The sequence below is a fragment of the Balaenoptera ricei genome, chromosome 9, assembly GCF_028023285.1.
Source record: "Balaenoptera ricei isolate mBalRic1 chromosome 9, mBalRic1.hap2, whole genome shotgun sequence".
NCBI lineage: Eukaryota > Metazoa > Chordata > Mammalia > Artiodactyla > Balaenopteridae > Balaenoptera > Balaenoptera ricei.
Genome location: NC_082647.1, coordinates 19,125,722 through 19,147,405, shown reverse-complemented (window position 1 = coordinate 19,147,405; position 21,684 = coordinate 19,125,722). Strand labels below are relative to the sequence as shown.

The following is a 21,684-nucleotide window of genomic DNA, read 5'->3' as shown; positions in this document are numbered from 1 at the left end:
GAGACAGGGTGGGACGGGTGCCTGAGATCCAGGCAGAAAGAACAACAGGCACATTTGATTTTTTTGGCTGCATTGAGTTTTTGTTGCTGCGCACAGGTTTTCTCTAGTTGCGGCAAGCAGGGGCTACTCTTTCGTTGCGGTGCACGGGCTTCTCATTGTGGTGGCTTCTCTTGTTGCGGAGCATGGGCTCTAGGCATGCCGGCTTCAGTAGTTGTGGCACACAGGCTAAGTAGTTGTGGCGCATGGGCTTAGTTGCTCCGAGGCATGTGGGATCTTCCCGGACCAGGGCTCAAACCTGTGTCCCCTGCATCGGCAGACGGATTCTTAACCACTGCGCCACCCGGGAAGCCTGGCACATTTGTTTAACTGAAAGTACACTGTAGTGTGGCTAAGCTTGAAGCATGGAGGAAGATGGCAGAAGACCAGAAAAATAGACAGGGGTCTGATCATAAGGGGTCTCTAAGCAGGGGAGTGTCATGATCACAGCTGCATTTTAGAAAGTGTCCCCTGTGGGCAGTTTGGGAAGGGGCTTGGGGAGGGAAGGCTGGAGATGAGAAGACTGGTTAAGATATAGTGACAGGTGATAATGGCATGGATTAGAAAGTGGTATGCAGTTACTGGAAAGTGGACAGAGTAGTGGCTTCCTGGAATTTGATACTCAGACACAGTATGTGCTGGAATCTTCTCTGTTTGTGATCTCTTAAATTGTGTCCAGCAGTTTATTGACATATATTTGCATTGGGCATTGGGACCAATATAATTTGCCTACCAAATGCCCTAGGAATACCTGGGCTTTTATGGACACCCAGTGAAAGAGTTCCCTTACTAACAATATGGCATGCTATAAATGTGCTTGAATTTGGGTGCGCTCACAGCCAAGCCTCTGCCTAAATATCTGCAGTAACAAGTTCATTATTTCTTGAAGCAATCTGGTCCAGAGTTGAGGTTCTAAATCTGCATGCTTCTGAATCACACTGAAAAAATTTCTACTTCCTCAGCTGCCTGCTAGCTCTTCTTAGACATTGTTTCTTCTTCCTCTTACATTTTCCTGGATTTAGACACGTGGGCTAACCTGGCGGAGGAACGGGGAGGGAAGCATTACAGAAAAAGCCCATAGATCAGAGAGAGCATGAAAGCACTTGGGTGGAAAGTATATGGGTAATAAATACTGTTATACTTCTTAAAGTATTATCATGTGATGTCAGAGGTGGTGATTCAGAAGGTGATAAAGAACAATGAGTGAAAACTTGGTGTTGGTAATCCAAAAGTTTTTATAATCCCTATGAAGTATAGCAAGTGAATGTAGTCTAGCACTGCCAGAGCTCAGGGTTTTCAGAATAGTGTTACTTTATGTTTTGTGGATCAATTTTAATTTTTAAAAACATACTTTACACCAAAACCTTTTCCGTTTTGAATTTCAAATTAATAGAAAGAGACGAGGTTATCTACATTCTGTTTTCAGGGCCTGTCACACCACAAGACTGCCTTACTTTGGAGAAGGGGATCGGGTTGATTATCATTTTATCTGTCAAGAAGTTTTTGATGAAATGCTAAACATGGTAAGACTGCTCTTTATATTTAATGCACAAGAAATATATGTTCTCTGGTAGAAATATTAGGAAACAGTGATAAGAAAGAGAATTATATTTGTGTTTTTCCTGAAAGATGTGTTCTTATTGAGTTGTTTTTCTTCTTAAACCATTTGATACATCATTGTTCACATGCTGCTTTATTTTATGATCTTGGAGAAAATATTGTAAATTTCCAATGACACTGAATAAATAGACGTTTTAAGAAAATGGAAGAAAGAGCACCGCGAAAAGATCTTGAGATCTGTGTTTATCAGGTGCTGCTCTATTGATCAGATTTTACTCAAGATAAACAATTCCCAAAGACGTGATGTGATTCAGCCAGCTTGTGAATTGAGCACTTACCGGGGGTTGGCGTGTTCTGTCCAGAGACCACTCCCTCTGTTCGTTATCACTGGTGCTTTCTAATTGTTGTGACCCTAAACACCATTTCACACTGGTGTGTCCCAGCCAGTTGGTCTTCCCTGGACACATACACAGACTTGACCTTCCACCATAACATCCCTGTGTGAGAAGTCCAAAGTCCTGGAGGTCATTAATGCATCTGGAAGCTCTCAACAGTAGACAGGAGAAGTTTCCTCATTTCTTTGAGGTCTGTGTCTTTCCTAGGTGAGGATAGCTACCCTGCCCTAGTCCATTTCACTGGAGCTCTGGGCAACCTTATTCACCCATGACTTCAGTTAAACAGAAAGAACATCTCATATCTTCATCACTACCGATGAATCTGTAAGCCTTTTATTTTCTCTTCACCATGGGCCTTATTTTTGTTTATATTATCATTTTTTCTATCACCAGATGAATCCTACACCACTCTTTTTTTTTTTCCCTGAAGCTTCCCGAAGGACGGGATTAAGGACTAGTCTATGCTTCTGCTTTTGAAAGATTACCATCCAACCAGTGATACTCTTACAGCTACATCCCTCCTCCCCTCTCTCCCCTTCTCCATCCTCCATCCTTTTTCTGCCCCATCCCCAAATAATGGACCTGGCTTATACCTCAGTGCTTATAATTGTGGAGCATTTAAGCATAGGCTCTGCAGTTGCCACGAGTTTAATTTTGAATAACCAGCTTTACACATGGTGCGTATTTTCTCTTGCATTCCCAGAGAAATCCAAGTGAAAAAACCCTATAATCCCTAGGCCATTTTCCCTTTAATCTTGTCAAAAGAACATCTTGGAAATTCTTTATGAGTTTCTCTCCTAGGGCTATGTTTTAGAAGTTCAGTTTTATGTACCAAGGGTACTCTGAGACTTTATATTTCTAAAAGCCGTTAAGAGAAACCTGAGGATTTATCTTGATATTAGTAAGAAGCATTCTGTTAGGACTCTGGGTTGAAAGACAACTAGTTCCCAAAATTGATGTTAATTTCTCTTGTGAGAGTCTGGGGCATTTTTTCTTGATTTAGTTCCACTGTTCTCAGTGCCCCATGTGCTCCTCTGATGTTTCATACCTTATCATATCTGTAATCAAGTAAGTCTGGTTCAGTTCCTAGTCTGAGAAATCGCTGTACTTTTGTACTATACTTAGTCTTCTAGCTTTACTCCCTCTATGGGAGTGCTTGCGTGTTCGAGAAGTACTCATTTTTCCTTTTCTGCTCACATGTATTACTTCACCGTAAGGGCATCATCATATTCAACTTGAATTTTGCTTCAGATCGTCTTTTCTTTCAAGTGAGCTTGAGGCTGCTTCGGGAAGAGAGACAAACCTAGAGATTAGACACTCGTGACACATTGTCAGCTGAGCCAACCACGCCCACACACTCAGCCTCTGTCCACGGAACCCCTCTCCACGCACACTCCCCTAGCCAGCCTGCCCCCTCCCAATCGCAGTGGCCCTTGACGACAGCCCGGGCACACCCCACCCCTGCACGCCTGCTGTGGACAGACACACCTTCCCACTCTGACAGGTACACATAGACTAGCACATGCTTCCATATACGCTCCATACCACCCCCCACCCGAAACAAAGATCATCCCCCCATGTGCCCACAGACACATGAACCCTTCTTAAGGCCATATACACAGTCACTTACCTGCAGAGACTCTTCTACTCTTGTGGAAATAAGATCACAGATCTGGAGGTCTCTGAGATACGATTATTGCTCTTTATTAAGAAATCCACAGGCAGGAAGCGGTGAAAGGAGTATCACCCTCCAGAAGCTGGGGGACCACTCATCTCAATTCTTAACAAATCAGTTGAACAAGGCCTGTTTTATATACACAAGTACAGTGCAAGATTTCTCCCAACCCTACATCCTTCCAGAAAATGTTTTTGGGATCCACAGAGGGAGGCCCTTGTACACACAAGTAAACAAACTCATAGTATATATCTGAAAAGTGATTCAAATATACATTATGAAAACAGAGTGAGTCACAGTAAACAAGATAAAGTATGTCGTACCTGATGGGAGATTCAGGTATCTATCTATATAGATATAATATAGATAGTAAAAGGAAAGGAGTCACAGTATTTGTCCCAAAGAACACAGTATGACATTGAGGGAGTAAAGTATTAAGGATATTTATTGCTGGGTCTTTAACTTATAGAATATATGACATAAATGTCTTCTGATTATGGAGGAAGGGGGTTTTCCTCATCACCCGCAACAGACACACCCCCCAGAGATCCACCCACCTGAGGGGCACCGTATGTTTCCTGGCCTTCTAACACCCCCCACCAGACAGCCGCCCCCCCTCCCCACAAACCTCCAGAACGTCTGGGCCAGGAGGCACAGGGCAGCATCAAAGACCCCTAACTGCTACTGTTTTTAATGACGGTGCTGCCTTTTGCTGGGCTTCAATTGATGGGATTCGGCCTTGGGAGTTTTCACTTCATTATTTATTTCAAAATCATGTTCTCTGAGGAGTCACGGTGGCCAAGGATGTCCACATTTTTATTCCTTCTGTTGTCATCAGCGTCCCAGTTCAGATTAAATCTTGTTGTTTAATAAATATAATATCATCAAAGGAAAAGTCAGACAATTTTTTTTAATACATTTATTTATTTTTGGCTGCGTTGGGTCTTTGTTGCTGCGCGTGGGCTTTCTCTAGTTGCGGCGCTTGGGGTCTACTCTTTGTTGTGGTGCGTGGGCTTCTCATTGCGGTGGCTTCTCGTTGCCGAGCACGGGCTCTAGGCGCGCGGGCTTCAGTAGTTGTGGCTTGTGGGCTCTAGAGCGCAGGCTCAGTAGTTGTGGCGCACGGGCTTAGTTGCTCCGCAGCATGTGGGATCTTCCCAGACCAGGGCTCGAACCCGTGTCCCCTGAACTGGCAGGCGGATTCTTAACCACTGCGCCACCAGGGGAATCCAGTTCAAACAATTTTGAAAGATGTGTTTCTACTTGTTTTTTTTTTGCACGAGACTACAGTTTCAGGAAGAACTGGGCTTTCAGAATATAGAGAGAAGGCAGGATTTGTACCTCAGATGACCAGAGGGCACACAATACTGATGCTGAATACATTTGGGGCAGTTTCAATAAAAAGCTATGTTTATAAGGAAAAGCAGGATGGGTCTGTTTTTCATCGCTTATCTCAGGATGCAAAGGTCTGTGGATGTCGCTGTAATTCATGGCCTTCAGGCTTATCTGGGAATGCAAGGCACTTGAGAATGGAAGCTTTTGGGGGAGACCTGGTGTACTGGCATAGCCGAAATTGTTGAGGCAAAGGGTGAACTATTAGTTTTGCTTTCTCAGTAATGAAGGTTTATAGTGCAGGTTTGGCAGGAAGTGGGTAAGTAAGCAAAATGATCTGTTTATCATAAGCTTCATTGCCTTCACTCTGCTCTAACATTTGGTCAGCTGGTTATTTCCAAAAGCCTAATATTTTTTGGCCAGCTGGGAATTCTGAATGAATTTCTCTATCACAGTTTGGTATTAAGTTTCATAAACCCATTGTCATCCTTATACAATGGCTAATATTTGTACGTTTTATGGAATCATATAAAAGTAAGACATCAAATCATTTTATTTATATTAAATTCCATGATGGCAGCTGTTATAGCAAAATCTTTGTACTTCTTACATTGCAGGGGAAATTCATTCTAACCTTTAATTATGGTAATCACAAGTATGGATTAAGTAGGGACACCATAGAAGGTATCGCAAGAGATGGTTTAGCAAGCTGTGTTCATATGGAAATAGAAGTAAGTACTTTCCATTCAATCGATTTCTTTTTAATGCGTAAATGTGTATATATATTTGGGATTGGGGAGGGGGCTACAGTGTGTGGATCTACAATGTGTAGGCCGCACACTGCTAGGCCCAAGAGGAATGTGTACAAATGTGTGAGATTTTAAGTTTGTTATTAGCTTAGGGGAGGCAAGATATAAATAATTCAAGTGACAGGAGTTAGATTACAATACTAGACATCACCCAAATGCTATGGAGTAAAACTGCCACTCAAGATTTATTTTCTAAGTTATTTCCTCACTAAATTATCCGTTTTTCTTTTTAGAGCACTGGTCTCTGTATAAGTGATATCAGATAAAATGTTGCCTACCGGGTGTGGAACTGGTTCCCTGTCCACACAGGACAGTGGCAGGACCCTGCCACTGACCTTGTCCCTTCCTTCTCCAGGGAAGACGCATGGGCCATGCTGCCATTTGATTCCAGCTGCTTACTGGTTACTATCTTTTCATTCTCTGAGCAATTTAGACTTGCAGATTTCAGGAGATCTTTCTCTCTTCCCCAGTATCCCATCTTCCCCCAGTGACCTTCTGTAATTAGAATATACAGAAGTCTCTCTAAAATCAACTCCAGAGTAAAACCAGGAATTTCCTACTCATTTGTTTTAAAAATATGTAGCTGTATTAACTATTTGAGATCTTCAGAGACAGTTGATTGGTTTTTTGGTATTCCTTTACTATCGATTTGAATCTCCCTTAAAACATTTTTCCTCTCTGACTTCAAAGAGCAGGAGACTGTGATTCCTTTTTGGCCCTTTGTATTGGTCTAAGTGTTGCCTCGCTTCAGTGAAACTGGTCACGTTTCTTCCAGTTCGTTAATTTTCCTAACTTCAAAATCCTGCAATTCTTATCATTCTGCAGTTGATTGGTTGTACATCCTTAAGAAGGTTTACTTTGTTTCTATGCTAATTAGCCCAAAAAAAAAGACCTTTTCCCTAAAATGTCTTCCTTGGACAAGGCAGAAACAAAAATTAATGCAACTTTGAGTGCAGAAGCTCACCAGCTCCTGTGTCTAACTTTTTCCTGTTTATTGGTTCTGAGTTCTGGCTCCTGTTTTACTTTTTTTCCTTCCTGAGAGCTTTCTCCTATTCATTTCCAAGAGGTTGAGTCCATAAACCAGGCTTTATTCCTGATGCTTCCCGGCTAAACCATTTTCCCCAACTGTCCTTGTCATTGACTCTTGTAGACATTGTTTTTGAAAAAAGCCTGTATTTCTTCCCCCTGAATTTTTAAAAACAGAGATTTTGAACATTGAGTTAAATTATTGATGGTAGGATTGAGATGGAAGAAACTTCAGAGTCCATTTGGAGTAGCTCTTCCATTTCACGGATGAGGACCCTGGTTACTTAGGGAGCTTGAGGGATTTGCACGGAGTCACAGAGGCTGGAGCGCTGCAGTCCTGACCCAGCCCTCCAGGTCCTCAGAGCACTACCTGCCACTGCTTCCCGGGTCGTGTGGGCTCCTGGTTAGCGGGGTGTCATGAGCTTGGCCTTCCCATGCTTTGGGTACAGGCTGTGAGATAGGATCGGAACCAGCCAACCAGGTTGCTAGTTTAGAAACAGGAAGGGCCCAAGTTGATGACACAAGGGTAACAGAGGAGCCTTTCTCTATGGTAAGATCTCTATCTCCTGGGGCTGCAAGGATGCCTTTTGAAATGTAGAATTGAAATTACTTTTCAGTAATAAAGATGCAGTGAGCATACCTATTTGTCTCTAGCAGTTTTCTCTTTTAAGAGTCATATGCATTAGAATGATTAGTTAGAGGATAACCAGGTAGGACAAATTCTTATTTTTCCAGTGATAACGTGATATTTGATGAGCAGAGAGAAGTAATCTAATCCTGGGATATTTGTAGGAAAATAATAGCTAATTATACAGGTAAAATAAATTCCTCAGTACAACACTACTTATTATACCCATGTTGTCACGTATCTCCTAAATGATTTCTAAATTGTGTCTCTGTTTCTAACTGATTATCTTTTCTTTAAATGCATAGGGTGTAAGAAGTTTAAAACATTCCTATTTTGAGCCTCGATACATCCTGGTGGTACCCATGGACAAGAAAAAATATGAGGGCTACTTGAGGAGAAAAGGATTATTCAGTCGTATAGAGATCAAATTTGCTGTCTCCAGAGTAGACCTTTATATTAAAATTAATCAGAAATATCCAGGATATTTTGATGCAGTAGTCAATGCAGGTCAGTAACTTTCAGCAAAGTTTTGTTTTTGAAGTGGAAGGTTACTGGGGAAAAGTCTGCTCTAAAGTACCTTCTTATTGTTGACTGAATGCAGTTTCTTGTGGTTGTAGGACTGAGGTCCCTGATTGCCGGCTGGCTATCTGCCAAGGGTGACCCTCAGTTTTTAGAGGCTGCTCTCAGGTCCTACCCACATGGCCCCCTCCATCTTCAGGCCAGCAATAGCCCATCAAATGCTACTCGTGCTTCGAGTCTCTGCCTTCCTCTTCTGCAACTAGAAAACCTCCTTTTATGGGGATCATGTGATTAGAGTAGGCCCACCTAGATCATCTCCTTTTTGATTAGCCCAAACTCAGTTGATAAGTAACCTTAATTACATTCGTGAAAATCCCTTTGCCATATAACCTAACGTAATCACAGGAGTCGTAGCTCGTCATGTTCACAGGTTCTGCCCACACTCAAGTGGGGGGGGGGTGATTATACAAGGGTGAAGTGTCATTGGGTCTTAGAATTCTGCCTACCGCAGTATTCATAAAATTAGATCTAGTTAAAAAATCATCACCACAGATTGGCTCTATTTTGATATAATTCTGTTGCTTTAACATACATTCTCTTCTTTACTGTAGATGATCCGGATGTTGCCTACCAAAATCTGAGTCAGCTCATTAGAGAATACCTTGGATTGTCTGAGGCAACCACCAAGAGTTTGGCTCCAACCACAGGTACCGCTCTATCCCTTTTGTTTGGCACGGAAAGGAAAACAAATCTGTGGGTTGTTATTTGGGGACTCATCAACCAGGCTAAAGCTGGTTCTGACTCTTTAATCCATGTACTTCCTCTGGTCCCCACAAATGAGCTGCATGAATCAGCCCTCTGGACCAGTCCCTCTGCTTGTCAAGGTGACCATAATGGACCTCACAAGACTGTCCTTTAAGGACACGCTGGGCAGTACCTTAGAGTACCTACTCATAGTAGGTATGGGTCAGCCCCACAGTTCAGAACTCCACCTTCTGGAAGTTTGGCTCCTAAGGGGGCTGAGGTGGTGTTCTGCTTGACAGCATTGTCCCAATCCAAGAGATTCTCTCCCCCTTTCTTTGCATTTCCATAGTCCTCAAAATGTTGCACTACAGAGTATAATGGAAGAGCACTGGTCAGGGGATGTGAGCCTGGTCCTGGCCCTGCTGCCCCCTGGGACAGGTTGCTTAGCTGTTCTGAGCTTCTGTCTTGTTAGGTGGAATTAATGCTCCCCACCTGCCTCATGAATCATGCACAGCAAATGACATGGGATATATGAGTGCATCTCCTTGGAATCTAGGAATTCTAAAGCCCTAAATTAGAATTTTAGTACATGAGTATTTTGAGATGTATTTAACAGTTTCCCCCCAAATCCACCTCACACCCCTTAGGATGGCTACTATGAAAAAGCAAAACAAAACAAAAAATAGAAAATGTGCTGGCAAGGATGTGGAGAAATTAGAAATGTAAGATGGTGTGGCTGCTAGGGGAAGCAGTATGGTGGTTCCTCAGAAAAATTAAAAATAGAATTACCGTATGATCCAGTGATTCCACTGCTGGGTATATACCTGAAAGAACTGAAAGCAAGGTGTTGCACAGCTTTTGTACACCCACGTTCACAGCAGCATTATTCACAATACAGTAGCCAAAAGGTGGAAGTAACCCAAGCAGTCATTGACAGATGAATGGATAAACAAAATATGGTTTATATGTACAAGGGAATAGTATTCAGCCTTAAAAAGGAAGGAAATTATGACACCCGCTACAACATGGATAAACCTTGAGAACATTCTGCTAAGTGAAATAACCAAAAACACATATACTGCATGATTCTAATTATATGAGGTACCCAGAGTAGACAAATTCATAGAGACAGAAGGAAAGAGGGTGGTTACCAGGGGCTGGGGGAGAGAGGAACAGGGGCATTGTTTAATGTTGGCAGAGTTTCCGTTTTGCAGGATGGAAAGAGTTCTGGGAATTGGTTGCAGAACAATGTGAGTGTGCTTAACACTATCGAACCATACACTTAAAAATGGTTAAGATGGCAAATTTTATGTTACATGTATTTTACCACCACTATAATAATAATAAAAAGCATGTCCCCCCAGTGGACTGAACTGCATTCACGTATCACATAATGTAGAATATAATGGAAGACTCTTGCTGCTGTGCAGATGCTCCACTGCTTTGTGTGTACGTGTGGTTTAGCCTTTGTGCCTCTGCCCACGTAGGATCTTGCTGGCCAGGTTGCATCCTGGCCAGGCAGAAGCAGGCCCGGTCACGGTTTTGCCGGAATTCAGACTAATGGTGCTGCTTTGCAACTCTACACACTTTCTCCAGTTCAGGTGCCCATGGAATTCTGGAATGAGGTCGGTGTGAAAATGGTAATGGTAACAACCAACAGATAATGACCGAGGTTTTCCTTCCAGGTGCGTCTCCTAGGAGACGAGTAACCGGAAAGTACCAGAAGAAAGTGCGCGCTGTGAAAGTGGGCCCCTCTGGCGGAGGGAGGGCTGTGCTGTGTCGCGGAGGGGGACGTCCAGTGCGCGTTGGACGGTGTTCGTCCCGCACGGCCTCCTCCTCCACGTCAGGTCTGTTCTTTAGAAAGCTGATCCTGTCCAGTTGCGCGGTGTATCTAATGAGGCTTCCGTGGAAGCTCCATGGAAGTTTCTCTTGAGGAAATCTGGCTCCCTTTGCTTTAAGTCTTTGCTAGCCCAACAACCTCTGATGTTTAATATGGTCCCCTGCATGGACCTGTTCCCATGGGGCTGTCCCCTAGGTGAGAGCAGCCTGCCCCATCCCTGTGCCAGGCCCATCTCCCATTGTAAATTAATAAGTTGGTGCTGTGGCTTTTAAATCAGCCCCTTGGGGGTCTGGAGAAACCTGAGTTGGTCCCCTGAGCCTGAGCAGTTCCGAGCAACTGAGACAAGCGTGGTTTTCCATCAGCAGCACTGAGGGCGCCTCTGAACTGTGATTCTTGAGCAGGACTCAGCCTCCACGGCGGCGGGGTGCGGCCCCCAGCTGGTCTTACCCTGCCACCATCAGGAACACTGAGTACTGGTTGTAGCTGCCATTTGGCAAATTAGTAGACCAGATAATGTGTGCATAGGAAAATAGACTCCTGTTTTGAAGGGTTTTATGAAACTCCATTTATTCGGACTAATTAGGTTAGACCTGTCTGATTTAATGAATTATGGATTTTGTAAGTAAGAGTGTTCTCGCTCTCAGATGCATTTAATACCTGAAACTGGTCCATCCAGTTACTGACTAATTGAATCCCAGCTTTTAAAAGTAGATGGGCAGGTTTGTACTTAATATATCAAATCATTGGCCTCAATAGATGCCAGTTTTTCTGACAGGTTTACTATTTGTAAACTAATGTGTTTTCTTAAGAAGCCAAACACTTTATTTTATTTATACAGTTCATCTGTGGAGGAAGTCACTTTTTTTCAGTTGATAGTTTAAGGATAAATTTGCACATAAGGTGATTTTTGTGGAGGCCAGATATTATTCAAGTATTTAAAAATTGTAATTAACATAAGTCCTTATTAATAAGCTTATAAGTGTCTCTAGTGGCCCAGGAGTAGAGCCAGCGGCCCCTCTGAGTCTCAGGGCTGTGAGGTACGGGCCAGATGTTAACATGTTCACTGCAGGAGAGCAGGGCTCAACCATAATCACCTCAAAATGAATCTCGTGACTCCCTGAGGGGGGCCCAGAGCCCCAGAGGGTCACTGCCACGGGCCTGGCTGGCTCTCAACTCTTGGCCTCCCCTCTGAGCTGGGTCACCCTGATTTTAGGTTCTGTGGTTTAGCTATATCTACATAAAGACTTACATAACTTACATAAATGTAAATGGGATCCCTAGAAGCAAAAATCCATAATTTTCGTATACTGGAATAATTTTTACATATAACTGAGCTGTCAAAGGTAAGAAATTGAAATAAAAAATATTTAAGATTCTATGAAAGCCAGTTCTTTTGTCTGAGCAATTAAAAAACTGGACTGGAAATGGGAAGCCTTAGTTTTGCATTCTGAACTCCCATTTCTAAGAAACAAAACCCCAAACAACTATATATAATATTATGGAACATTTTAGAATCTGATCTTCCAGAGCTGAGGTTTTCCCTAATTAGGTTAGACCGTCCATCTGTATATTCAGCTTCAGTACAGAGAGAAATCTGATGGCCAATGGCGTTGTTTTCATAGAAGCAGTAATCCTGTGTCAGTGCAAACTGTAAATGATTGCCAAACATTTGAAGTAATAATACATAGCTTTATCTTTAGTAATTTCATGTTACTAATTTGTAACTGAGAATGCAATTTTAAATTCTACTCTTAATGATGAGAGTGGAATAAAGTGAAGAAAGAAAGCCCAATGTTTATCCAGATTTGAGTACAGCGGCCCATCAGCCTGGACCCAGAAGTGCAAACCTTCACCAGAGGAGAGACTAATTAAATTTTCATTTGATACATGTATAAAATAGTAACTTTGGGTACAGAGTGATTATAAACCCTCAAGATCTACCATTAATTAAAAATGTATATCAATTAAGGTACAGAATTGTCTTTTTTTCCCCTGTAACAATGCAGGTAATATTCATTTCTAAAGCAGGAAGATTTAAAAAAATCCTGAGTAAACAATATTATGTCTATAAAATAAGGAAAAACTCACTATATTCAGAACTCAGTATATGGCATGCCTTTACTCTCCATTTGTCTCTTTACAACTGATTTCTGGAATAGTACTTCCTGCAAAGCTTTTAAAAAGCTGATCCAACCACCACCCTGAGTTCTCGCTACAGAGATCATAAAATAAAATTTTATTTGAAAATCATTATTTAGAATTCTGACTAATGATAGAGAAAAATGATGATGGTGATGATGAGTCAAATAAGGGAAAATTGAACAATTTACTAGTCCATAAAGTGGTGCCTTTGTCCCTAATAAAGGTCATGGTATCATTTGGCAAATTATGTGAATTGTTAAATTGCAAAAGTGGGGGGAAAAACTCGTGTCTGATTATAGGAAACCAGGAGGGCTTAGATGGAAAGAACCTTCAGCATTGGATTTCACTATTCTTATATTTTTCTATTTTTTTAAAAAAATACGTTCTTATTGTGGTAAAAAAAAAAAAAACCATAAAATTTTCCATTTTAGCCATTCTAGATGTACACCTGAAAGGCATTAATTACATTCACTGCCTATTTTAAATATTTTTTTATCACTCCAAACAGATACTCTATACCCATTGGGCAAAATAACCAACACGCACCCCGCCCCACCCCCCAGCCAGCCCCCGGTGACCTCTAATCTACTTTCTGTCTCTATGAACTTGCCTAGTCTAGATATTTTTACTGTTCTCACATTTTCTTTTAACCTTGTTTCTTGACTAAGTTTGTGTTTTAACTTATAACTGTTGTAAACTAGGGTGATAAGAATGACGAACAGGGCAGCCTCTCAGAAACCCCACCAAGTGGTAAGGGTTTCCTTTCTCCCCCTCTCCTCCCCATCCCTGGAGACATCTGGCTTGACTGGGTGCTCGGGGTACACTCCCAGCCTAGGAGGTTCAGGAAGAACCCAGAGTAGTCCGAGCACCTCCTGCTTTGTGGGGAGAGAAGGGCTGGTGGCCAGGAGCCTGGCTGGCTTCTGGGGACAGACCACCTTGGGCTCACTGCAGAGGTCTGATGCGGTTTGGACTCTCTGAGTATCAGGTCTCCCCCACAGTAAGCTGAGACTAGTTTCTTCAAGGCTGTTCCAGACCGGTGTGCCGCCTCTGAAGTGACCACTAGCATTTCAGAGCTGTGTCCTAAGGACTGGGTGGGTCACCAGAATATACCAGGGCTTCTACCCTAAACAAGTGCCTGCTGGGGCGATTGTGTCAGGAGACCAGAATCACTCTGAGAACGTGCTCCCGTGGCGGTGACTGAAGGAAGCAACTCCCCTCTGTAACACTGGCATGGCTAGTGGCCTCTGAGAGCCATTTCTTTTTTTGTATAAATTTATTTATTTATTTATTTATTTATTTATTTATTTATTCATTCTTGGCTGCGTTGGGTCTTCATTGCTACACGCGGGCTTTCTCTAGTTGCGATGAGCAGGGGCTATTCTTTGTTGCGGTGCATGGGCTTCTCATTGTGGTGGCTTCTCTTGTTGCGGAGCACGGGCTCTAGGTGTATGGGCTTCAGTAGTTGTGGCACGTGGGCTCAGTATTTGTGGCTCGGGGGCTCTAGTAGTTGTGGCACGCAGGCTTCAGTAGTTGTGGCTCGCGGGCTCTAGTAGTTGTGGCTCGCGGGCTTCAGTAGTTGTGGCTCACAGGCTCTAGAGCGCAGGCACAGTAGTTGTGGCGCACAGGCTTAGTCGCTCCATGGCATGTGGGATCTTCCCGGACCAGGGCTCGAACCCGTGTCCCCTGCACTGCCGGGTGGATTCTTAACCACTGCGCCACCAAGGAAGCCCCTGAGAGCCGTTTTTGAAGGCAGGGTAGTACTTGGAGGGAAGCGGTTGCCCTGGGGGTGGGGTGGGGTAGCAGCTTGGATGGTGGATCCCCAGGAGCAGCTCCCCTGAGCCATGGTGTCTTGTGATTCCATCAGATCTACTCTTTCCTTCCTTCCTCCATCCGTCACCTATTTACTGAGTGCCTGCTGAGCTTCTGCACCTTGCCAGGTACTGGTAAACTGGCACGACTCCTCACAGAGCTCGCAGTTTCTTTATGGGACAAGGAAAAAGGCCATTAAACAAGGAAACAAATGGGGCTTCGTCTGGCTTCGCTGTCCATCCTCTAGTTTCTACCATGAAAAGCAGCATTGACCCCTAAGGTGGTGAAATTTAAAATCTCATTCACTTAGAAAATTTTCTGGCCACTCTCAGACCTAGATATAAATTTTGGTTCTGTGAAGAAGCCTCTCTGTGTTTATTCGTAAAAGTTTCTGTTTTCAGTTGACTAAAAATTGCTCTAATTCCACTAAATAAGTGAATTATAGGCACTAGTATCCCCATGGAGAAGGGACGGTTACATTCTTCGACATGTGTAATTTTATTCTTTTCAAGATCCTAGGTGCATCAAAAAAAAGAAAAGATCTTTTTGGTTATTAATTTCTAAAGTTACATCGTCATATTTGTTAAGATGTTTTTAGCAAACTTCTTTTTATATTAAAGCAGGAGCTGCCTCTAGCAAGAAGACCGCCTCTGGGGTGCCAGCACACCTGGTTCCATCCCCAAGGCGCTTGGCGAAACTGCAAGCAGATGGCCAGATAACAGAGCATCTCTCTGGAATGCAGATTCCTGCAAAGGTCCCTGAAAATCAGAGCCTAGCTCCCTCCCAGAACCAGGAGCTGACTCAGGAGGGAGCAACCCATCAAAAAGAGCTTTCTCCCAATAGCCAGGTCAGCGCTGTGCCTCCGCCGCAGCCCAGCTCATCAGCGCTTGGTATTCCCCAGCAGGCCCAAGGCTTATCCCCAAACTGGAAGGAAGGGGACGCTCAACAATCAGATCTTTCTTCAAAAACAGTAACCACAAATCTCCCTGAGAATGAGGCCCAGACATCTGAGGTGAAAGCAGGTGAAGGGGGGCAGTCTGCCATCACTCCTTCCCAAGGGCCTTCTCAGCACCCTGACCCACCATCAGCCCACAGCCCTCAGCTGGACCAGGATGAAGAATCAGGGGAGGCCAAGGTAACCCCCACTGGCCCTCTCCGCTCTGAACTTCCACAGGGATCTGACCCAACATCCCTTAGCCCCCAGAGAACCCAGGATGAGGAAACTGGGCCAGCCAGTCTCCCACCCAGCAGTTCCCATCATGATCCCCCAAGAGATCCTTCTGGTCCCAACGAGGCCAAGAAGCTTGGACCACCTCTGGGAGATTCTCAGCAACCTCTGGAGGAGGGAATCCCTAAAGCAGAAGTTGTTCGGGTTGACGCTCCTTACCCAGAATTGCCACATCCCCAGGACTCAGCCAATACCACACAGACCCAGGACAGGGAAGACCCGGTGGCTTTGCCTCCCAGAAGCCGGCTGGCTCCCACCAGGCTGCCCCAGCCCCGAGTCCTCGCTCCTCTCCAGAGTCGGAGGCGCACACCCAAACTCCCCTCACCCAGCAGACAGGAGGCTCTTGGAACAGCCTCAGATCAAACTATGACTCTCTCTCCCAGGCCCCCGCTAGCTCAGGAAGGAGACCCCAGTAAACTCCCTCCCACCAGCAGCCCCCATTCCAAACAGCCACACAACCTGAGCCCCCATCCGGGCCACGGTCCCCAGCAAGTCCAGGAAGAGAGAGTCAGGGAGGTGAAGCTCCCCCTTATCAGCCCCCCGGTGCGGGAGCTGGCACCACAGGCCGCCCCCGATCCACCCAAGGCAGGGGGGGTTCAGGTAATCAAGCTCCCTCGAATTCCCGCTCCCTTCTCAGAACAGCTGCCTCAGAACACAGGGGCTGCTCATGATTTGAGGCCTGCAAAGGAGAGGCAAGCTCCCGAGGCAGGCTGCTCCTCCAGCAAAAAGATCCCAGATGTACAGGCCTTGCCCCCAAACCAAGAGCCAGTACAGCAGACAGGAGCTAGGAAAAAAAAAAACCCTATCCACAGAGACCGCCAAAGGGCCCTCACAGCTGAGAAGGGCGCCACCTGGAGGCCACGAGGCGTCCTTGCAGCCAGAATCCCAGAGTAAGCCGACTCCCACAGAGGCCCCCAGCCACCCTAACCGCAGCCCTCCTCGGAGCCCTCAGGGGAACTGGAGAGGAAAAGTCCATACACCAGCCATTCCTGAACCATCCCACGCTGAACCATTGCCTAAAGATGCCCAGATACAGGAAGAGAAAAGGAGAAAAGGACATTATTCCAGAAGAAAGGCCCATGCCAACCTCCTCGCAAATGACCTGGTTCAGAAAGTAGCCGTGTCCAAGAAAGGACCATCTTTGAAAAGAGAGAATTCTGGAGGATTATCTCAAGAAAATACAGCTACCCTCAGCGGTGATCAGCCAACTCCAGGGGGTCATCCCCCACAAAGGAGACGTGTGCAGGGTCAGCGCCGGCTGCTTCTGCTGCCAGGGGGCAAACAAGGCGGAAAAAAAGAGGTTCATCGAAGGGGAAGGTCTCAGAGGGGAGAGGCTGCTTCGGGTCCCCCAGAGCAGCATGGTGTGGCCCCCGCCCAGCAGCCTGACAAAGAGACTCAAGCCCATCAGGGGACCAGTCAGACCAGAGAGAGCTCTGTCCAAAGGGACAGTGCTTCCAGGCAGCAAGCCAAAGAGAGAGGCACCCGGAAACACAGGGGAGCACCCCAGAATCAGGCGTCTGCTGGAGAGCAGGGCAGCTGGAAGGGAAGGCTGTGAGCTCGGGGCAGTCAGAGCACCAAGGTGTAAGCCGTCCCGGGGCCACCAGGTCATGAACGTCTGCGCCCCCTAAAGCAGTGCCATCCAGAATGGAGAGCTATGGCCAGGGCGCTATGGTCTGTACACCGGCTTCCCTCTGCAACCCCTAGTCAGCACAGATGGGAGGCCCGCCGTTGGATTATTAGAAGGCAGTTAATCTTTGCACATGTGTGCCTCTTTTGTGGCTCACCCTCGCAGCCTGGAAGAGCAGCCCTGTGGTGGGGTACACCAGCAAGCGGTCTGAAAGGTTGGTGGCAGCAAGGAGGCTTTGTGTCCAGACTTGGACAAATTCCAACATGACTTCAGGCTCTGGCTGAAGCAGTGCTGAATTGCCATTAAGCTTTCTTTTATTCATTAGGAAAATTCACTTTTAGATTAGAAAATTCTCTCATGCTTCTTGCGTTATCGAGGGGTCCAGAAGCAAAAAGAACTCTGAGAAAGGAATCCTTTCTGGGTCTTGGTCTCTGGGTTTCTGGGTCTTGGTCTCTCCCACAAACATTCCAAACCCACAGTTAATTTGTGGGAAGAGGACAGGTTTTTTACACCCATGACAAGTGATCGAGGGCTTCCGATTTGCGTTGGCTTATACTGCCTGAAACTTACTTTGTTTGAAATGGACACCTTCCTTCTCTCTTTGAACGGGAACCTCATGTAAATTAGCTCATGCCTTCGTTATGCCAAACCAGCTGGTTAAAAGAATTAGTAGGGAGAAAACTGAGGTGAATCCTTTTTTTATTTATCTCTTCATACCATCAGGATTCTTTTGCTGGCAAGTGACAGGAATCCAACCTGAGCCAGCTTATGTGAATCTTTTAGAAGGGAGGGGAGTATGTCACACAACCAAACTCTGGGGAGGGCAGAGGGGCAGCAGAACCTCGGAGAGATTGGGGACCATCTCTGAACATAACCAGAACTGTCATCATCTCCAGTATTTTCGTCATCTCCTGGACCCTTGTCATCTCCTAGAATCTTGTCATCTCCAGGACTCTTAGCATTTCTCATCTCTGTTTTTTTCTCCGTGCTGGCTTCATCTCTATGATATAAATGACTATATATCAGTTTCTGCACATGGCAGGGAATATGACCGTCAGTAGCTCTTAAATTTTACATTTGGTTTTACGTCTGGCACCTCCCACTACCAGAAAGGGATTAACTCACATGCTCCTTGGTCCTAAGGTTTAAAAAATTATATGCAGGGAAAGACACTGATTGGCCCAGCGTGGGTCAGATGCTCATTCCGCAGCCAATTTACTCTGGCTGGGGACAGGGCACATTTAGATATACTCATTGGGTTCAATCCTGTGAACCCTAGCATGCACATAAAAGAGAATAACCGTAAGCAAAGCAACCAGTTTAATATTCGACTCTGAAGAATTTACAGGATATTTATTGAGTACTTACTATGTGTACATGTTAAGATGTGTTTGGCATCCTGTATTTTAAAAATGTAACTGTTGACTACATGCCTGTATAAATGTGTCTTATCTTACACAAAGAGCATGTGTCCACAAAAATTGTGTGTATGTCAAGTGTTATTTCAAGTGCAGTAGAGGAAATTGATATTTTTACAATCCAGGATGCAGGACTCTTCTTGTATAATGAAGAGCCTATGTTATACTAATAATTACCCTCTGATTTATCTGGTTTGTCCAAGACGAAATGAATAAGGTGAATTTTTTAACATCTCATAACTTATTTTTCTTAAGTTAGTTCAAGTCCCCCAAAAAGCATTGATTGAGTACTTCATATATGCCAGACACTGTGATAGTTTCTGCATAGAGTAAGATGGTGAGGACACTTCAAGGAGCTCTCTCTCTTATCAAGGGAGACAGATAGGAGGGTTCATTACAACACCATGTGATCAGGGCAGCTGGAGGCCCCACAGCATGCGAGGATAGGTTTAGCATCAAACGGAGAAGGAAACTCATTTATTAACTTTTCCAGAAAGTCCTAAGAATACTAAGAAAGGACACTGAATTCAGGCTGGGATGTGAGAACTGGATCAGAAAACACTTCCAAGAGGAAGTCCTCCTTTCAGCCAAGTCCTCAAGGTTGCAGAGCAGTCAGCAGACTGATGGGAGAGAAGGGAAGGTCTCAGAAGAGGGAACAGCATATGCCTAAGCATGGAGGGAAGAGCGGGCGTAGCATCTTCTGGACCGAAACGTCAGGAGAGCTATAGGTATACGTAGCTCCAAAAGGCACATTGTGCTGTGCTAATGAGATTGGAAACTTGATCTTCTGACAATGGGGAGCCATTGAATGGTGAAATTTTTTTTTGTCTTAGAGGTATCTGTTTCGAGTCAACGTAGAGGATCACTTTAAGGAGGGCAATTTAGATGGCAGGAGGAATGCTGGGAAGCTATTGCATTAGTCCTGACAGGATGGTGAGGGGCTGGAATAAGGCATTGTGGCAGGAATGGGCAGATTCAAGATATTTGGACTGTATGTAGGGGGAGTGCAGACTGTGAAAGAGAGGAGGAAAATCAGGATACCCACCCACTTTTATGACCTGTGTATGGGGCATTTTAGAGGCACTAGTACCTCACTTAGGTGAAAAACTTTAGAAATTTCCTTGGTCTCCTTCTTGGGCAGCTATTTCTGAAGCTCCTTAAGGCATTTGGGGCTGCATTTTCATTAGGGTTCTAATGCATAGTGAGATGCCAAATTTCCCTTCTTTTGACTTGGAAGAAGTTCTAGCGCCCTTCCCTGGGGTCCATGATGGTGTCAGGGTCGTGTTTGTGTTTTGGTCGTATAAACATCTCAGATTCAGCGCAGCTGGACATTTTGTTTGTTGTTCAAGGAAAGGAATAGAAAAGATTACCAGCTCCTCCCTTGGTGAGAGGTTTTTAACAGCTATTATTGATTTTCTCGGTATAAGGGGAACTTCTGCTTTTTAATTGTAGAATATAAATATTTAAAAATTGTCATTTTCCATCTACATTTACAAACAAAGTTCATATCACTTTCATATGCTATGTTCCTCAGCAAAGTGATCTTTATGGGAAAAAAAAAAGAACGCTGTGGACTTTATAGTCATTCTGTTAGCTAATACAATCTTCAGCTTTTTAAAAGAAGTCTGGCATTTAGTATTCAAATCAACAGAGAGGATACCTCCACTGGGTGCAAGAGCCTTCTTCAAATATTTAAGGAGCTAAATCAATTCTTTTCAACCTCAAAAGATAATTGGACAAAGGGTAATTTGGTAGTAATTTACAAAAGGGGAAATAAAAATGGCCAAAAAATGCGTCAAAAAGTATTTAAGTTTCACTATCACTGTAAATCAAAACAGAATAGACTTTTTTGGGTACCAAAGTGGCAAAGATGGAAAACAAATGCCTATTCTTGGTGAGGCTGAGGGTCAACGCACTTTCTCTGTCATCATTGAGAAGGTAAATGGGCACAACTTTTCTGGGGACAGCTTAACAGTACCTGTCAAAGCCTTCAAATATTGCATGTCTTTAACCTAGCAATTCTAATCCAAGAATTATAAGGAAATAAGGTATGTACAAGGGTGTTCATATTAATGTCTTTGTAATAAACCCTGGAAATAATTTAGCCAGCTAATGGGATTTCAAAAATAAGTTATGGGCCAAAAGTTCTGGTTCAGCTGTATGTTGCCATTATAATCATGTTGTAGAATTTTGGAAGAGGAAAATATTTGTTACTTATTAAGAAGAAAGCAGGTTAAGGAGGTACAGCTAGTATGGTTCCAGTTGTCAGCTCTGGGTTGTTAGATTATGGGTAATCTTTATTTTCTCTTTTATGCTTTTTAGTATTTTGTAAATTTTCTACAACAAGCCTGTGTTTATTCAGAAAAAGTTATATAGAAGTAAATTCCCACACATGAAGAGCTGTCCTGTGAAAGCAGCACCCTAATATTCTATTTCGATTTGGCTTAACGAGAACTTTCTAGGAGTCAGAGTCATGTACAGAGGAGCAGATTGGCTCTCTCCATAACTTAGATGCTCTGTGATGGGAATCTCACAGAAAGTCTCCTTAGGTTGGGTGATTAGTTGGACTGGCTGAAATTTAAGGTTCCTTTTATAATCTGTGATCTGTTCACTACAACTAGCTCTACTGGCTGGCTCTGAAGAACCCAGCAGCCTATTTTATTAAATAGAGAGCCTAGTACTAGAAAATTGCAGAGTTAGTACTCATTAGATCAGTGGCTTTCAAACTTTCTAGTCCAAAACCCGTAACTAGGGATACAGCTCATAATATCATGACCTACACACAGACCTACACGCATAGGAAACAAAGGTATAATGAAATACCTTCACTGTGCTGATAAACTCTGATACTCTCTATTCTATTCAATCTTAATTCTTTAACACGCTGGTCATGACCTAT

The 21,684-nt window shown here is 44.1% G+C and overlaps 1 protein-coding gene across 2 annotated transcripts in view; it reads left to right on the top strand.

Annotated features, from left to right (window-relative positions):
* Window positions 1-21,684, top strand: part of LRGUK (leucine rich repeats and guanylate kinase domain containing) — a 120,771-nt gene that overhangs the window by 64,309 nt on the left and 34,778 nt on the right. For both annotated transcript variants that reach the window (XM_059933353.1, XM_059933352.1), the window contains exons 12-15: window positions 1,463-1,559; window positions 5,613-5,726; window positions 7,764-7,965; window positions 8,589-8,684. In XM_059933353.1, the coding sequence (XP_059789336.1) occupies window positions 1,463-1,559; window positions 5,613-5,726; window positions 7,764-7,965; window positions 8,589-8,684 (509 nt within the window). The remainder of the gene's footprint in view (window positions 1-1,462; window positions 1,560-5,612; window positions 5,727-7,763; window positions 7,966-8,588; window positions 8,685-21,684) is intronic.